Source organism: Zootoca vivipara, chromosome 6 (genome assembly GCF_963506605.1).
Source record: "Zootoca vivipara chromosome 6, rZooViv1.1, whole genome shotgun sequence".
Classification (NCBI taxonomy): domain Eukaryota; kingdom Metazoa; phylum Chordata; class Lepidosauria; order Squamata; family Lacertidae; genus Zootoca; species Zootoca vivipara.
Window position 1 is genome coordinate 81,571,898 of NC_083281.1, and position 18,567 is coordinate 81,590,464.

General features: G+C 49.0%; 1 protein-coding gene across 5 annotated transcripts in view; it reads right to left on the reverse strand.

Annotated features, from left to right (window-relative positions):
- Window positions 1-18,567, reverse strand: part of TTLL10 (tubulin tyrosine ligase like 10) — a 191,405-nt gene that overhangs the window by 36,377 nt on the left and 136,461 nt on the right. For 4 of the 5 annotated variants that reach the window (XM_060276205.1, XM_060276203.1, XM_060276204.1 and 1 more), the window contains 3 exons: window positions 8,675-8,822; window positions 6,937-7,143; window positions 5,453-5,642 (listed from right to left, as the gene is read on the reverse strand). In XM_060276205.1, coding sequence (XP_060132188.1) covers window positions 5,453-5,642; window positions 6,937-7,143; window positions 8,675-8,822 — 545 coding nt within the window. Of the gene's footprint in view, window positions 1-668; window positions 5,225-5,452; window positions 5,643-6,936; window positions 7,144-8,674; window positions 8,823-18,567 lie in introns of those variants that run through there. The other variant, XM_060276207.1, reaches the window with a different exon arrangement.

The following is an 18,567-nucleotide window of genomic DNA, read 5'->3' on the forward strand; positions in this document are numbered from 1 at the left end:
TCTGGTTCGCCAGAAGCGGCTTTGTCATGCTGGCCACAAGACCTGGAAGCTGTACGCCGGCTCCCTTGGCCAATAACGCGAAATAAGCGCCGCAACCCCAGAGTCAGTCACGACTGGACCTAATGGTCAGGGGTCCCTTTACCTTACCTTTAATACCACTTTAAACAGCCAGGGCTCCTCTCCCCAAAGAATTCTGGGAGATGTGTTTTGCACAGAGTGCTGAGAGTTGTTAGGAAACCTCCTATTCCCATGAAAGAACTACAGTTCCCAGAGTTCCCTGTGACGAGGGATTGGTTGTTAGGCCACTCTGGGAATTGCAACTCCTGAAGGGAATAGGGCTCTCCCTTGACACTACACAACCAGGTGGCCCAATGGGCTGACTCCACACTAGGGAGCCTTCTGCATTCCCATTTCCTAATGGAAGGGCCAAAGCTCAGTAGTAGAGTATCTGCTTTGCATGCAGAAGGTCCCAAGTTCAATCTCTAGCATCTCCAGGTAGGGCTGGGAGAAACCCCTGCCTGAAACCCTGGAGAGCTGCTGCTGCTGCCAGTCAGTGTAGACAGTACTGAGCTAAGCAGACCAATGGTCCGACTCAGGGTAAGGCAGCTTGCCTATGTGATAAACGAAGACCCAACCCAAACAGAAAGCAAATTAACAGAAGCTCTAACCTTAACTTGGCACGCCCTAAATGCTTTAATAAAGCATTGGTGGGTTTGTATTCCAGCCGAGCCATACGGAAGTTTTTTGCTCCACGCTCAGGCGACACCAGCGTCTCAAACGGCCCAGCCCTGGCACTCTGAGCATCTATAGGCAGCAAACTATTTTCAGAGACAGGTCTCAGCACTATCAACAAGGGCCAGTCGCCTAGCAACTGCTGCTTAGGAACTGTTGCTAGAATTGTGAAGGATTTCCTGCATTAGTGAGCAGGCTTGATTTCTGCCCCGGGGACTGTGTGGTGCATGTGTTTGAGGGCTCCAGGTTTGCAGGGGCACAGGGGGCCCTTCTGAGTCCCAGTAGGCCTTTGCCCGGCCTCCCACAATGCCCTGGGTCAATGCGAGCCAGAGGCATTGTGGGAAATCAAAATGGCAGTCAGTATTGGGCCAGGGGATGGAACTACTGTAAAGGGAAAGGTGGGGTGCCCACAGAGATGGAACCACGTAGGCCCTATCAGAACAGGGCTGGTGCTGGACATCATGAAAAGTCCTCACTACCATGCGCCAGTGGTGTGTCAAGCTTGTTCAAAGGCGTCCCAATAAATTGCCGCAGGAAACTTTGCACTCTGGAATGCTGGGAGCAGAAGGCAGAACGACAGCAGGACAAATCTATAGAACGATGGCCTTGGTCCATCAAAATCATTATTGTCTACTCTGACTGGCAGTGCCGCTCCAGGTGTTTCAGACAGCGCACCATTCCCAGCCCTACCTGGGGAAGCTCTGCCCTTCCCCATCACTCATAATGAAAAACAAGTGAGTTTGGAACTGGCTGTGGAAACCTGAGTGGGCGGAGTCAGTCCGGGGCCTGAAGGTTCTTCGCAGAGAAGGCTGCCACCTGCAGTTCAAAGGCTCACCACACGGGGCAGCTGTGCGTAGATCCTGGCAACACCAAGGGCATTGGGAACCTGCTGGGTTTTGCATGGAGCTCTGTGCATGCCCCGTGGCACAAGGGCCCAGTTCATGTCCCACCCCGTTCACATCAGCAGTGCGCATTGAAAAGCCACCACCTCAACAGTCAACTTGATGTGATTGTGCGCATGCTCGTAGCAAGATTCCTTTGGTGTGAGGTCTCCATGGTCAAACTCTGGAATTTGTTCCCATGGGAGGTAGCAATGACCACCAACTGGGATGGTTTAAGAAGAGGGTTGGGTTCCCCCACTCTTACCTTTTGCTCTGTGCTTTCTAAGAACAGGCCCATGTTTTAAAGCAGGGGTCGGCAACAAGCGGCCCATGGGGGTCGTTTAACAGGCCCACGAGCCACCCCTGAACTGAGCCGCCCGCTCAGCGAGTTCCCATGCACTGCGCTAAACCAGCACAGGGGACTCACTTTCGCGGCACCAGAAATCGTGTCTGCGCATGTGCAGACGCTGGAAATCATGTCTGCACAGGTGGCGAAAACCGCGTCTGCGCAGATGCGAACGCTGAAAATCGCGGGCCCACAGAGGGATCTCTGCTGGAGTGAACCGTCCCAGGCAAGGTAAACCTTGCTGACCACTGTTTTAAAGCACAGTGCCCCAGCGCTTCCTCCCCTGACCCCGCCTCCCCCATGAAAACCTGCTCTTTAATACTGAATTGGAGCAAATGGCAAGTTTTTACCAGGGCAAAAAAACAGCAACACCACCAGCATACAGATATGGACTTGGAAAGTGGGAGATATTGGGGGGGGGGGTGTCTCTACCTCTCCGCATGTGGAAAAATGACAGGATATATGATATAAATATGGTAAATGGCCTTATGGGTATTTTCTTTCTTTTCCTCTCTTCTCTTTTTTTCTCTGGCATTATTATTATTATTATTATTATTATTATTATTATTATTATTATTATTATTATTGCTGTTTTGTAGATTAGCCTAATTCTTACTGTATTTTATGTCCAAAAAAATCCAATAAAAATTTATTTTAAAAAAAGGAAAGAAAAAGAAAGCCCAGACCTGTTACCTGAGCAAAAGCAAGTGTGGATGAGTTCTTAGTCAAATTCATGGAGACTCTCCAATGCAGGCCCGGCTCTAGGGGTCGTCTCGGTGGCGCGGGGTGCCGGGGCGCTGCACGGTGAAGCAGCGCGGAAGCCGTGCTGCGCGCTGCGTCCACTCACAAGGGCGGGGGCGCCGGAGCGATCTCCACGCCACGGCACCAGGGCGCCCGACCGGCTTGAGACGGCCCTGCTCCAATGGCTACTAGCCACAATGGCTATGTTGAACCTTCACTGTCGGAGGCAAATTGTCTCTGAGTAATACCAGTTGCTGGAACTGCAAGTGGGGCGAGTGCTGCTGAAGTCAGGTCCTACTCACAGACTTTCCACTGGGACACCTGCTTGACCACCACGAGAAGAGGATGCTGGACTAGAGGAGCCTTTGGCCTTATTCCAAAGAGCCTAAGTCCTTCCTCTGACTGCGATATGTAGCAAGTCTATTGCATTTGAAGGCTTCTTCCGGATGACCTGTTTATTGAGCATTCATCCTGGTTCCCTTGCACATTGCTTACGCAGAGATTAGACTACGGTATTGATGGAGCATTCTTTCTTATTGGTTTATGGGGAGGTCATACGTGATTTGCTTGTGGGATGGTGATACCATAATGATTCTGATATGCTCTCTGTAGGACAGGGTGTGGACCCAGAGCACTCCCCATCCTGCACTTAATGATATCATGTAACAGTTCTGGGTCTACAAATTAGAGGAACAAGGAAAGGCCAGAACGTCTAGGTCTCTGGAACTGCCTGGACCATGTGGCCTTAGGGCAAGTCCTCAAATGTCCAAATTGTCAACACCAAGGAAATAAATTATAAATTGTTGAGCTAGGGTGCTGTAATCCCCTTTACTTGTGCAAACCCAAATTTCCAGTTATGCGATTGTATGTGTAATGCAAAACCTGGACCATCTGCAGGCACCCAGCTCATTTTCCTGAGTTGGGGCCATGGGAGTGTGTTCCAAAGTCCTGCCTTAACAGGGTCCCTGCAAGAGACCCTCTCAGTGCCCACCGAGACTGGTGATAATAATATTATAATAATAATAATTTATTATTTATACCCTGCCTATCTGGCTGTGTTAAAAACACAGTAAAAGATCAAGCATTAAAAACTCCCCTAAACAGGGCTGCCTTCAGATGTCTTCTGAAAGTCAGATAGTTGTTTATTTCCTTGACATCTGGTGGGAGGGCATTCCACAGGGCGGTGCCACTACTGAGAAGGCCCTCTGCCTGGTTCCCTGTAACTTCACTTCTCGCAGTGAGGGAACCACCCAGAAGGCCTTCAGTGCTGGACCTGAGTGTCCAGGCAGAACAATGGGGGTGGAGACGCTCCTTCAGGTATACTGGTGAGGAAAGATGGCAGGGAGACCAACAGTGGGTAGAGCCAGCTAATGCTAGGCTTGTCCCCATCTTCCTCCCTGCTGGGTTCTACAAGTGGCAATGCTGAGATTAAGGAGCAGGAGGAAGCACACAGCCAGGGCTACCCCCTGGGCTGAGTGGAACTAAGAAGACCAGCAGGTGGGGTCCAGCTCAGGGCAGACCGAGGTTGGTCTGATCTAATGCACCAGCCTCTGCTAGCACTTTTGCAGAATGGCAGCTGGTATTACGCACACCAGGTTCACTGGCCTTTCTGGGTTGCAACCGAGCTTTTCAGATCATCATTTGTTCCTTCTCCTCTGAGCAGCAGCAGCAGCTTAAACCACAGCTCAGGCAGACCCTTTGAAATTGTAATGACACCTTTGATTTCCAATCCGCAGGCGGAGGCCAGGGCACTGGAGACCAGGAGCGAGGAGAGGGAAAGCGGGGAGGGAGATTTCTGGGAGACAATGGTGGGTGTTGATCATTTCCAGAGGCGCCGCGCCGGGGATGGAAAATTATACGGTCCTCGATGCCAACAGAATGACAATGGCTGGGGGGGGGGCGGGGAGCGTTAGGGGAAAACACACCTGGGGAGGGCTGCAAAGTCCAGAGCCGTGGAGGCGATCGAAACAAGCCTAGCTCGCTGCTTCCTTTCGGCTGCCGCAAGGAAACTAGGCATCGCTTTGGAAGTTTGCGAGAAGCACACACACCTCAAATTAAGCATGCATGGCGGACAGAAGATGAATTTTCAGCGGGGACCCTGGGAGTGCCCCATCGAACGGCTCCATGAATTTATCTAATCCTCTTTTGAAGCCATCCAAGTTGGTGGCCATTACTGCCTCCTGTGGGAGTGAGTTCCACGGTTCAGCTATATGCTTTTATAGGACTTTTATCTACTGTGAATCATTCAACAGCTTCATTGGGTGTCCATCAGTTTCTAGTGTTACATGAGAGGGAGAAACTCTTTTCTCTCTGCACAATCTGAAAGGGTGCCTTCCCTTGACCTGCTACTTTTCTTGGTGCAGGGATATTTGAAACATTTCATCTTGAGTCAGGAGAAAGGGCCATCAAGACGAGCACCCTGTTCTCGCAATGGCCAACCAGATGATTACAAGAAGCCGGTGAGCGATTCCTGAGCGCAACAATATTCTCTCCACTTGCAATGCCTATCAGGTGGAATTCAGAGCCCTACTGCCTTCGACAGGAGAGGTAGAACATAATTATAATGGCTAGTAGCCACTGATAGTCTTCTCCTCCGTGGATTTGCCTAACTCTCTGTTTAAAGCCAATTAACTTGGTGGCCCCTGCTGCTTCCTGCAGAAGCAAGTTCCGCAATTTAACTATGTGCTGTATGGAGAAGTCCTCCTTTTTGCCTGCCCCAAATCTCCCAGCATTCAACAGGGTGGACACTTGCCTGACACAGATGCCTTGGAGCCATGTCTCGATGGATTTGAAGTGGTACTCCATGTCCCCATAGGTGCTGGACACAAACTTGTAGGAATCAAAGACTTGTGATTTGCCCCGTTTCCACCTGGCCCCTAGGCTGCGCTCTCCATACCCCAACCAGATTTCCACATGGACAATGTCATGGGGCTGCCTTTTTCCTGCAGAGAGGGAAGGAGCACATCTTGGAAAGCGGCCTTTGAAAACTGGCGTGTTTAGCTACACCTGGAAGGGGTGAGGAAGAGGGGAACCTTCAAGCATCGGAATCCTGGCACTGGAGAATCCCCTCAGCGCCTGCCCTAGGAAGTTGAAGAAAGCGGATTCAGATGGTCCCATGAGGGGCATACCTGCCAAGTCTCCCGCTGAAAAATGCGAGATCAGCAGCAGCGCGGCACCGGAAGTTGCGTAGAAGCAACTTCCAGGGCCGCTCTGCCCATGTGTGGGCACCGGAAATAGGGCAGAGCGGCACCGGAAGTCGCTTCTACGCATGCCCATGTGGCCACCACCAAGATGACCGCCGGGCATGCATAGAAGCGACTTCCAGTGCCGCTCTGCCCTATTTCTGGTACCCACACATGGGCAGAGCAGCACCCAAAATGGAGGCTCCCTGGCAGGTAGGAAATCCGGGGGATTTCCGGGATTTTTCTCCATTCAGGAGAACAGCGGGAAACGGATTAAAATCCGGGGGTTTCCCGCGAAAAACGGGATACTTGGCAGCTAAGATGAGGGGTGTGCATGTGCTGAAGGGGTTCCGATGAAGATAGAAACCGGTGTCTGAATGGAGTGGCAAGACATTTCGAAGCCAAGATTTTGAGGCCATCAGGCACAATTTGGAATTTTGAGGCAATGCTGCTGGCCTTGGTCATGAAATGCTGCCCTGGGCGATGTGAAACATCACAAAATGGCTGCCATGAGGGTATGGCATATTACAAAATGGCTGCTGGGGATGTGGCGTATCACCAACATGGCACCTTTTGTGTGCAGCGGTGCCCACAAGGCCTTCCCCTGATGCCCACAAAGATGCTCAGCACTCCCTTCACCACCTTTGATCCCCTTGAAAATGTACACAGAGCGGAAGGAGGAAGTTGGAAGAGTGACAGCCTTTCCCACTTCATTTTTCAACTCAGTGTGCTTTTCAAGGCTCGGATTAAGTCTATCGGATCTGGCTTTTGCCCAGTTCCCTTGGGAAAGCCAAGTGTACGTGTGCTCCTGCTTGCTCGGTTTCTTTTTCGGAGCAGGGAAGTTGACCTGGGGGATAGGAGGGACAGAAGTGTTCAGATGGCACCTGTTGAAATATAGAAAGGTGCCCATGGAAATCTCCCCCCACCCCCCAAAAATAAATAAAACCCCAACGACAATTGGTGAGCTTGAGATAAGAAGAAAGGCAAAAGGATGGGAGGAACATTCAGAAAAGGACAGGAAGAGGCGTATGATGGACAGCACAGGCCACATTACGTTGTGTGTCAAAGTAAGTTCCTGAAATGAAGATGAGATCTCCTGGTTTCAGATATTCCTCGCTGGGTAATGTAATAGGAAGAGTGTCATACTGATAAGCTTGGTTTCCTAAGCCCATCCAGAAGCCAAACTCTTCTGCCAGGTCCCTCACTACTCTCCGGATGAACCCGCAGCAGTCCAGGAAGAGCGGAGAGTTGTATTCTGGAGCTGGGGAAGAAATTGAAGCAAAGGTCAGCTGGAAAGTGGAATATTGTTGAAGCAAAATGTCAACCTCAAAAGCAGAGCGTCCGGAGGGAAAAATGAGCAATGGGGAACAGATGAGCAGACCAGGGACTCAGCTACATTAGTCAAGAAACAGCATGCGACACCAGATGGCAGCAGAGAGCAAAAGAATTTATACGTGATTTTCCATAGCGGTTCCCCCCCTTTTAACGATTCAATTTCTTACTTATTTATAGTGTCTCCTTTTCCAGCATGTAGATCCACCCCAGGTAAGAAGAAACTCCAGCGTCCCATCCTTAACAGCAAATGACCAGAGTCCTCATTGAAGCTCCTCCTTGCAGAATATGAAGGAAGGACCTTGCCTTTGATGGAAAGCATGAGACTCATAATCTCAGAGTCGTGGGTTCGAGCCCCATGTTGGGTGGAAGGTTCCTGCAGGGTGTTGGGCTAGATGACCTTCCGCCTGTTTCTTTAGTCCCCGCCCACCACAAGAGTCAGTCATCATCCTGCAGCCACTGAGCATGCTCAGGATTCACTAAAGCCATTGTGTGTGTGTGTTGGGGGGGAACCCCTGTTCCTTTGGGGGTTTCTCACACACAGAGACTGGGACTCCTGAAAATCTCTGGGCTCCCGATGGCTGGTGAAAGACTGTGTGAGAGGCAGGGAAGGGGAAATCTCCCAGAGAGAGAGGCTGAGAGAAGAGGCAAATGTTGCCAGGCCAGAGATGGGAGGGTACAGCCTTCTCTGCATGGGATAAAAGTTAGGCTATATCCGTGAGAGAGGACTCTGTATTCTTTTAGCTCTTTTCTTTCTTTTTACTACAGTGGTACCTCGTGTTGCGTGACCTCCAGGTTACGGAATCTTCGGGTTACGGCTGTGGCAAACCTGGAAGTGTATCATAGCTGTCAAGTTCTCCCTTTTTAAAAGGGAAATTCCCTTATGCTGAATAGGCTTCCTCACGAGAAAAGGGAAAACTTGACAGCTATGAAGTGTATACTTCCAGGTTTCGCCGCTCGCGCATGCGCAGAAGTGCTCTGCGTGCCACAAGCACTCCATCGTGCCGCACACATGCGCAGAAGCGCCGCCGCCTCTAGTTACAGATTTTTTCGGGCGTAGAAACGAATTAAATCCGTAACCAGAGGTATCACTGTCTTTTCATTTAGATTAGTTTTTTTTATTGCAATGTGAAAAGTTTTTTTAAAACTTTATTTTAAAAAGAAAGAAAGAAAGAAAGAAAAGAAGAACCTTACATGGTGGAGGGGGAGGGGGTTCTTGTGGTCGGATCCTGCCTTGGAGTTTCCCACAGGCATCTGGTCGGCCAATGTGAGAACAAGATGCTGGACTAGATGGGCCACTGGCCTCATCCAGCAGGACTCTTTTGACATCCTTACGAAAGAAAAGTGTTCTGAGGGATTGCTTATTTCAGTAGTATTTTGGTGTCATCATGGGGAGTCTCCCTTCCCTACACCCTCGCTTTTCGAAAACAAAACAGCCTGGGAAAGCAAATGGCTCTTACTTCCAGCTTGATGGTATTTCTGTGCGTAAGGCACACCAATGTAACTCTTTGCCTGCTCGAGGAACTTCATCCGGAGTTGCCACTGATCATCCGGATCCAGATTTCTGGGTACAGGCACTTTCTTCCGAGTGACCCTCCTGAATTCCTCCTAGAACCAAAGGAAGTGAGCGGGGAGTGAAATGGAAGCAAACTCACGATCGCTTGGACTTTGGGGCACATTGCTGTACATGACATGGAAAGCACCCGTAAAGCCTCCCTCTCCCTCTCTTATAAAGAACCCAATGAGAGCTTTGCTGGATCAGGCCAGAGGCCTCCCTTGCCGAGCCTCCTGTTTCCCATAGCGGCCAATCAGCTGGCTCTAGGAAGCCCACAAGCAGGGCGGAAACTCAACCATTAGGCAAAGCAGCATACAAACATGTGAATATTAGGTGAGATTTACCGATGAATTCTTGTGAGGGCTCTTTAAAAAAGAAAGAAAAGGAATTCCCCACTCCCACCCCAAACTCCTCTCCTGAACCCAGGACCCGGGAGTGAATCCTTGGTTAGCAACAACCGAACAGCCGCTTTGCTCCCGGTGAAATCCTGCTGGTTTGAGAGAAAGAAGGAGGCACATACACCCAGCCCCGCTGGGATTACAAAAACGGACCTGCCGCTGCTGTCAGGACCGCACCAACTAAGCCGACATGAATCCTGCATTGCAGGGGGTTGGACTAGATGACCCTTGGAGTGTCTCTTCCAACTGCAATTCTGCGATTCAGTGAATAAATCACAAAATGATTTGGAAATGGGGAAAGCAAACTGGAGACTGGAAAGAAATGAGAAACTGATAGAAATTGAAATGGGCAGATTCCTCTATCCCTACATGTAGCCCTGATGATATTCTTGGACTCAAATGCTCATCAGCTCTAGCCTTTGTGGACAAGCATGGGAGCTGCACTTCAGAGATGCGAGTGGCGCTGTGGTCTAAACTACTGAGCCTCTTGGGCTTGCCAATTTGAATCCCTGAGATGGAGTGAGCTCCCAGTGCTCCGTCCCAGCTCCTGCCAACCTAGCAGTCTGAAAGCACACCAGTGCAAGTAGATAAATAGGTACCGTTGCAGTGGGAAGGTAAATGGTGTTTCCATGCGCTCTGACTTCCATCAGGGTGTCCCGTTGCACCAGAAGCGGTTTAGTCATGCTGGCCACATGACCCGGAAAGCTGTCTGTGGACAAACGCCAGCTCCCTCAGCCTGAAAGCAAGATGAGCGCTGCAACCCCATAGTCGCCTTCGACTGGACTTAACCATCCCAGGGGTCCTTTACCTTTTACCTGCACTTCTGCAACATCTGGAGGTCTCAGACCTGGTAGGCCAAATATTTGGAGAGCAGCAGATTGTGGAAGGCTGGTCTGCACCAGGGGTGATGAACCTTTGCCCCTCCAGATGTTGTTGGACTCCCATCAGCGCTGACCAGCAGGGCCAGTGATGATGGGAGTTGTAGTCTAGCAACATCTGGAGGGCTACAGCTTCCCCACCCCAGTCCTGCACGGACTGGGAGTAGCTCCCCAGGGTTTCGGACACGCCTCTCCTTCTTCAGACCCAATTCTGTGCATTTCTGAAGAGCAATGAGAGACATCTTCTAGCATGAGCCCTTGCAAATGACCACCAGTTGCTGCTTAACTCTGCTGATGTGAATACAAGAGAAGGGGAAATCTCCTAAAAGGCCATCCAGGCTGGCAAATAAGCTGATTTCAACAGAGGCCACAAGATGGCACTGTAGAGTCATCTCCGTTTCCTTCCCACCTGCTCTGCTCTTGCTAGAAAAATACTATACTTTTTATGCTCATCCCCACTTTTCCAAGCAGGTGAGGAGTCCGAGCATTCACTTGGGTTTGGTTGTCGGGGAAGGGGGTCTTTGGTGAGATTGTTGGTGCTTCCTAATATTTGTGTGTGTTTGCAAATATAGGTTAAGCAGAGGCAAGAAAGCACAAACTCTCCAACAGACTATAAAAGTCCTCTGCTTCCACATCAGAGACCCAGGTGGATCCAGGTGGTCCGGAGGTCAAATTTAACACTCTGTGTCTCACTCAGACTTAGGGATGGACAGACTGGTCCTTTTTGGTTTCTCTCGTTTTCCCAGTCTTCAGTTCAATTCACCACATTTCCCTGTCAGTTTGAGAACTTTGTTTTTAAGGCCTGACAAAATCCATCAGCATGGATAAAACATGTGTATTTTTGCAAATGAATTTCCCCCCAACTGAATGCATTTCATTTCATTTTCACACTTCCTCCTAATATTAGATACATCTTGCCATGCCTTTGGCTTGGAGAAATGTACCACAAAATTTGGAAATGGGTGAATCTCGAAGGATTAGCTTCATTTCGGCTCACGGAAGTGCAAATTAGCAGGGTTTTCTACTTAGAGTAGACTCAGTGAATAGAACAGGCATGACATCAAATGAAGCTGAGTGTTTGAGGATTCACAACAGAGAAAAGAAAGTACTTGGCTAAAGTGTGGAATTTGGCCACTGTGGGAACAGAATGCTAGACTACATGGGCCATTTGCCTGATCCAGCAGGCTTCTATTATGTCTAACTTGAATTAATTAATTTCAGTAAAACTTACTAGGAGACAGCCTCAGACTGCACCTGGGTTACCTCATCGTTAGCTGGGAGTGAGGAGGAGGTCTTCCTCTCTCTTCTGAGGGGGAATCTACTTGTTTAGAGTAAAGGTAAAGAAAGGGTAAAGGGACCCCTGACCATTAGGTCCAGTCGTGACCAACTCTGGGGTTGCGACGCTCATCTCGCGTTATTGGCTGAGGGAGCCGGCATACAGCTTCCAGGTCATGTGGCCAGCATGACAAAGCCACTTCTGGCAAACCAGAGCAATGCGTGGAAACGTCGTTTACTGTAAAGGGCCCCTGACCATCAGGTCCAGTCGTGTCCGACTCTGGGGTTGCGGCGCTCATCTCGCTCTATAGGCCGAGGGAGCCAGCGTTTGTCCGCAGACAGCTTCGGGGTCATGTGGCCACCATGACAAGCTGCTTCTGGCGAACCAGAGCAGCACACGGAAACGCCGTTTACCTTCCTGCCGGAGCGGTTCCTATTTATCTACTTGCACTTTGATGTGCTTTCGAACTGCTAGGTTGGCAGCAGCTGGGACCGAGCAATGGGAGCTCACCCCGTCGCGGGGATTCGAACCGCCAACCTTCTGATCGGCAAGCCCTAGGCTCTGTGGTTTAACCCACAGCAATAGTCCTGCATCACAAAACCAATTACCTAAGTCTTTAGTTTACCTAACAATAGGAGGTGCCTGGTTGGAGCCAGCAGACAGGTTTGACCAACTTTCAGCCGGCCGTCTGGTCCCATTAACCCTCTCCTATCTAACTACCAATCTGACGGCAATAATTCATTGCTGATGTGTGTCGGTTGGTGCTCCGTTCCCTTTCTCCCCTTGCCAGAGGATGAGCAGAGAGTGCAATTTCTCAAAGACCCTCAATTCCTTTAAGGCTCAGGAATCAAGATGCAAAGACGAAATAATGCCTGGGAACCTTCAGGCAAATCACTGACAGTGCAGGTTCATATTCAACACACACACACACACACACACACACACACACACACACACACTGGTAAGAACTATAAATCTGAGGCTTTGCTAAGGGCAAAAGTGAGAGGGATCTAGCTGTAGTTCAGAGCCGGTAAAGACCAGCATTCCTCAACCTGGTGCTTCTCAGATGTTTTGGGATGATGAAGTTGCATTTTCGCACTCAAGTGTCACAAAATGAGACAACATTGTTCATCAGGGCCTTCACCACTTCTGGGGCCTGCATGTTCCTGGCCAGCCATCATCCTTGATCGTAACTGCTTATTACTGCACACTTGTCTGTTTAGAAGCACAGGAGCTGGTAGAAAGTTGGCAACTTTTACTTGGCTAAACCATGAAATCTGGGGGCGGGGAGCGGGTCTAATCACCAGGGGCACAGATAAGTTATACCTTCCTCCCTTAAGTTTAGAAGACATATATATACCGGTATCTAGTCTTATAGCCTTTGGGAAGATCACAAACACCTCACTAAATGCAGTTGCAAAAGCGAGAGTTTGCCCATTCTCCTCAATGAAATTAATCTACTTTAGTTGACCAGTAGGGGCCAGTTTTAGCAAGCAACGGGGGGTTTTAATAAGCAGGATTGGTCCCCCAATTTAATTATTATTTTTTAAAAGCTACTTTGCTTCTAGTGTGTTACAGTAAGAGGAATTAAGCTACTTTGCGTCGAGTGTGTTACAGAAAGTAGAAGACTGGCTTCCCATTCTGCAAGGACAGAGAGATTTGCTAAACTTGTTAAACTGTGCACCAGCACAGTGAATTGACTGTATGCACTCTCCCATTAAATCTAGCCTCCAGATTACCCCCTCCCTCCCTTGCTTCCCTTGAATTAGAGAAGCACCCTTGTGCAGCCCTGTGTTAACAGCCCTGCCAGGGAGCTGTATATAACCATGTTTGTCACCCTACTGCAGGCTTGAATTAAGAGAGCCAGGGGAGAATGGTTCATTAAGGCGAACGGGGCAATACTCCACCAATCTCAGCCAACCCGCACCTGCCTTTGCTTCCAGGGAATGGCACTGCCGGTCAACTTCCTCCTCCTCCTGAGACTCCCTTTGTCAATCTTAGCAGGAGGAGGAGGAGGACGTGGGACAAAACTAGAATTCATTGGTTCTGGCGCCACCTACTGTCGGGCTCCCTGCTTTCTTCCCCAATGTGCAACCAGCCACCACTCTGGGGGAGCCCTGGGACAGAATTAGTGGCAAATGAGTGGGATACAACCCCCGGACCCAGAATCCCGTGTTTGAAGGCGACACGGGAGGGCGGAAAGCAAAACAAAAAACATGGCACAGCCAGCTCCTTTCTTCTTGTTCTTCTCCCTGCCTGCATTTCCTGGCAGCCACAGGTTAAAATCTCAGTAGCTCTGTTGATGTGGGAGTCACCTGCCAACCGCGGCTTCCTGGCATGCTACTCACAGACTCATATTCCTAGGGGGTGTAGCTTCATAGCAACTAATACATATCACCTGATGCCTGTATTCGCAACTGTGAAGGGCGGGGAAGCGGAGGCAGGGTGAAGCGGGGGGTGGAGGGGAGCCAGAAGAAAAGCAGGCCTCTGAGTCTCTACGCCAACCTTGTCTCATCCTGAAGCAGTGGAGGCTGGTGCATTGGGGCAAATAGGGCAGTGCCCCGCCAACTTCAGCCTGCCGCCAGCCAGCCTCCCTCCACCTGCCTGCCTTCTCTCTTAGATCCAGTCCACCTGCCTGCCGTCTTCCTCCTCCTCAACCTCAATCTTGCCCCTTGCAGAATTCAGCAGGGGGAATTGGAGGGTGGCTGCAAAACCAGAACCAGTTGGTTCTGCCTGCCAGCAAGAGCTGTTTGACAGTGGAATGGTCTCCCTCGGGAGGTTGCGGACTCTCCTTCCTTGGAGGTTTTCAAGCAGAGGTTGGGTGGCCATCTGTCATGGATGCTTTAGCTGAGATTCCTGCATTGTAGGGGGTTGGGCTAGCTGACCTTCGGTGTCCCTTCCCAACTCTAAGGTTCTGTGATTCTGGTCTCCTGTTGCAGCTGCACTGATCTCAAGGACTCTGTGTCAGAAAGGACGCTCTCCGTCAGTTTGAGGGGGGGGGGCCTGAGCTGTTAAAACCACAGCCCTGCATTACTAGCAGTGAAAGAATCAGGAAATGGGCTTTAGCTGGGGATTCCTCCTCCTCCTCCCCGCTCTCTGCCATTCCCAACCAGCCTCAACTTTGGGTGGAGTTAGCCTACCTTTCCCTGACATTGCTCCAGATCCCGCCAGGCGCCCAAAGAACAGGTTCCAGCTTGCAGAGTGGCAGCCAAGAGCAGAGGGGAAGTGAGGTTGGCTTGAAAAGAAGTGGACTTGGAGTCGCTCCTCAAAAGCACTCCCCCCCCCCAAAAAAAACCATAAGAACATAAGAAGAGTAGTAAGAAAGAAGATTCCACCTAAACATAAGGAAGAACTTCCTGACAGTAAGAGCTGTTCGACAGTGGAATTTGCTGCCAAGAAGTGTGGTGGCGTCTCCTTCTTTGGAGGTCTTTAAGCAGAGGCTTGACAGCCATATGTCAAGAATGCTTTGATGGTGTTTCCTGCTTGGCAGGGGGTTGGACTGGATGACACTTGTGGTCTCTTCCAACTCTATGATTCTATGATTCTAAGGCTGGATCAGGCCAGTGGCTTATCTTGTCCAGCATCCTCTTCTCACAATGGCCAGTGGGATGCCTGTGGGAAACTGGCATGCAGGACCTGAGCGCAAGAGCAACAGTACCTATAGCGGTTTCACAGTAAATCCCTCTTCCCAGGGAACTCTGGGGGTTGTAGTTCTGGGATGGAAATGGGGGTCTCCCAACAACTCCCAGCACCCTTAACAAACAATACAATAGTCCCCAGGACTCTCTGGGGGAAGCCATGGCTGTATCTAGTTGTTTTAACAGTTCTTTACATGGGTGGTGTGGATGGATGTCCTACTGCACAACAACAACAACAACAACAACAACAACAACAACAACAACAACCAACAACAACAAACAACAAACAACAGCAACAATTTATACTCCGCCCACCTGTCTGGGTTGCCCCAGCTACTCTGGGCAGATTCCAACATATATAAAAGGCATAATAAAACATTAAAAACTTCCCTATACAGGGCTGCCTTAACACCTTCAGATGTCTTCCAAAAGTTACTTATCTCCTTGGCTCAGCAGTCACATAGCTCCATAGCCTCCAAAATTTCTCTGAAGAAAATTGAGATGGAAAAAAGCGGAATCAAATCAGAAACTGGGACGGCTTCTGTAAATCCGGGACTGTCCCTGGAAAATAGGGAGCCTTGGAGGGGCTGAAATGCCCTGAAGTGCCCTGAGAATGAAAGGTTCAAACAATAGATGCCTCTTTCAGAGGGGAAGAAGACTTATGGGAGACTGGAGGACTTATTTCAGCGTAGCATGGATGAAGCGAGACGCCTACCAGGCATCTTCCTTAGAATCACAGGCTTGTTTGATGGCATTCTGTCCACTGCTGAGTTCTGGGTAAGGACTCCTAAAGCGTGCAAGATATATTTGATTTTCTTCTGTGTCCAGACCCCAGCCTCGCCTCGGCCACTGTTTAATGTTTAAACAAGCTGTGTAAAAAGGGATGTGTCATCTCCAGGTTGTGCTGGAGAGAGAAGGAGATGGCATGGCAGTCCCAGGTGCCATAAGAAGTCAAGGCCCACCCCAGAGGTCGCCTCTGGACTTAATTGCATAAGATAGTAATAATAATAATAATAATAATAATAATAATAATAATAATAATAATTTATTATTCATACCCCGCCCATCTGGCCAGGTTCCCCCAGCCACTCTGGGTGGCTTCCAACAAAATATTAAAATACAGAAATCCATCAAACATTAAAAGCTTCCCTAAACAGGGCTGCCTTGAGATGCCTTCTACAGGTCTGGTAATTGTTGTTCTCTTTGACCTCTGGTGGGAGGGCATTCCACAGGGTGGGTGCCACTACCAAGAAGGCCCTCTGCCTGGTTCCCTGTAACTTGGCTTCTCGTAGCGAGGGAACCGCCAGAAGGCCCTCGGCGCTGGACCTCAGTGTCCGGGCAGAACGATGGAGGTGGAGACACTCCTTCAGGTATACTGGACCGAGGCCATTTAGGGCTTTAAAGGTCAGCACCAACACTTTGAATTGTGCTCAGAAACGTACTGGGAGCCAATGTAGGTCTTTCAGGACCGGTGTTATGTGGTTTCGGCGGCCACTCCCAGTCACCAGTCTAGCTGCCGCATTCTGGATTAGTTGTAGTTTCCAGGTCACCTTCAAAGGTAGCCCCACATAGAGCGCATTGCAGTAGTCCAAGCGAGAGATAACTAGAGCATGCACTAGAGATAGAGATAGGTCTTTGGGACCTGTGGATGTGGCTGAATTGCCACTCCCAACAATGCCCTCGCAGCATTTGTATCCTCTCCTTTTTTAAAGAAATAAAGTAAAATACTACTGTTTGGTGTGTTGTTTCTCAAACCAGCTTCACAATGACTGCAGCCCTTAAGGCTTAAGCCATTCCTAATTCATCACATTTAAGAAAATAAGCAAAGCCTGCTGGATGAGGCCAATGGCCCATCTAGTCCAGCCTCCTGTTCTCACAGTGGCCAACCAGGTGCCTCTGGGAAGCTCAAAAGCAGGACCCAAGCACAAGAGCCCTCTCCCCAACTGTGATTTCCAGCAACTCCTACTGTGGAGGCAGAGCATAGCCATCTTGCTTAGTAGCCATTGATAGCCTTGAATTTGTGTAATCATTTTTTAAAACCAGGCCATCACTGCCCCCTGTGGGTATGAGTTCCACAGTTTAACTATGAGCTGTGTAAGGAAAGCAGATTCTTCTCTCTGTCCTGGCTCCTGAATCTTTCAACCCTTGGTTTTGTTGGGTGCCAGTGTTGGGTGAAAGGAGGAGAAAAACTTTGCTCTAGCCACTGTCTTTTAATGGATAGTGTAATTTGTGAGTTTGGAACCATCGTGCCAAAGAATGGGTAAAGTCTGCCATCTTGATTCAAAATGGCACTTGGAATCCAAATGTTGACAGAGACCCCACCCCACATCAGGTTTGGCAATGGTGTCTCGAGAAGCAGCCAAACCTATGCTTAAAAACAGGTGAAGTCATGACAAAGCTATGGTTTGGTCCACCATCTTGAATAAAAAAGGGTGCCTGGCATCCATTGACGAAGACTGCTACCCCTACCTCACAGGAACCCCTATGCCAAGTTTGGTAGTAGTAGTAGTAGTAATAATAATAATAATAATAATAATAATAATAATAAATTTATTATTTGTACCCCACCCATCCGGCTGGGTCTCCCCAGCCACTCTGGGCAGCTTGCAGCAAAGATTAAAATATAATGATGTTTCAAGAGGCAGTCGAACCTATGCAAAAACAAACAAACAACAAACAAAAACCTCAGGCAAAACTACACCAAAGCAACATTTGGGCCCTCCATCTTGATTCAAAATGGTGGCCGGCATCCCAGTTGCCAGGAAAAGGGTTGTCCCCACCTTGTTGAGTTTGACAATGATATATCTTTTTTTCCCCTTGTCCATTTGGTTTATTAATAGAAATATTGTTTTGGCCATACTTACAGATAGAAACATGGCAATGTTGAAACTACAGAATGTTGAAACTACAGAAAATAATACTGGTTATATTCTGGTGACACACACTAAACTTACACGCACATCTTGGGGCTACACAAGACACAGGAGATCCAGAAGGACCAAGAGCAGCTGGGAAAGGCTCATAGATCCGTGGTAGAATATCTGCCACTGGTTCCAGGTTCTGTTAAGTATAATTGTTTAATTGCACACTGAAATGGAGAATTGTGCCACATTATATATGTATATAACTGAGGTGTTTAACATTGGGAAATTCCCTTGGAGTGTACTAAGCTAGAAGGGGCTCTCTAACTCTCTAGCTGATAATTAACTGATGAGTTTGGCGATGATATATCAAGTGGAGGCCGAAACCCAGCCAGATGGGTGGGGTAGAAATAATAAATTATCATCATCATCATCATCATCAAGACAAACCACTTTCCAAACAATACAGCTGATTCTTCTTTCTCTCTTTTGCTTTTTTTAAATATTACATTTTTATGGTGTGTTTTTTTTACAAAGATTTTAAACTGTGGATCCTGCTTTGGGCAATTTCCTCCCTCTCGTTTTGAAGATTGCAGACAGGTGAAAGAAATAACCAAGACACAGATGACATCAAGAGTGCCTTGGTACGCTCTCAGGAGTTCCGCAGTGCGCTTCTGAGACGTTTATTTGTCCTCCGGTAACCAGCTTTACCGAGGGTGGGGGTGAATGGGAAGGAAAATGGAAGAG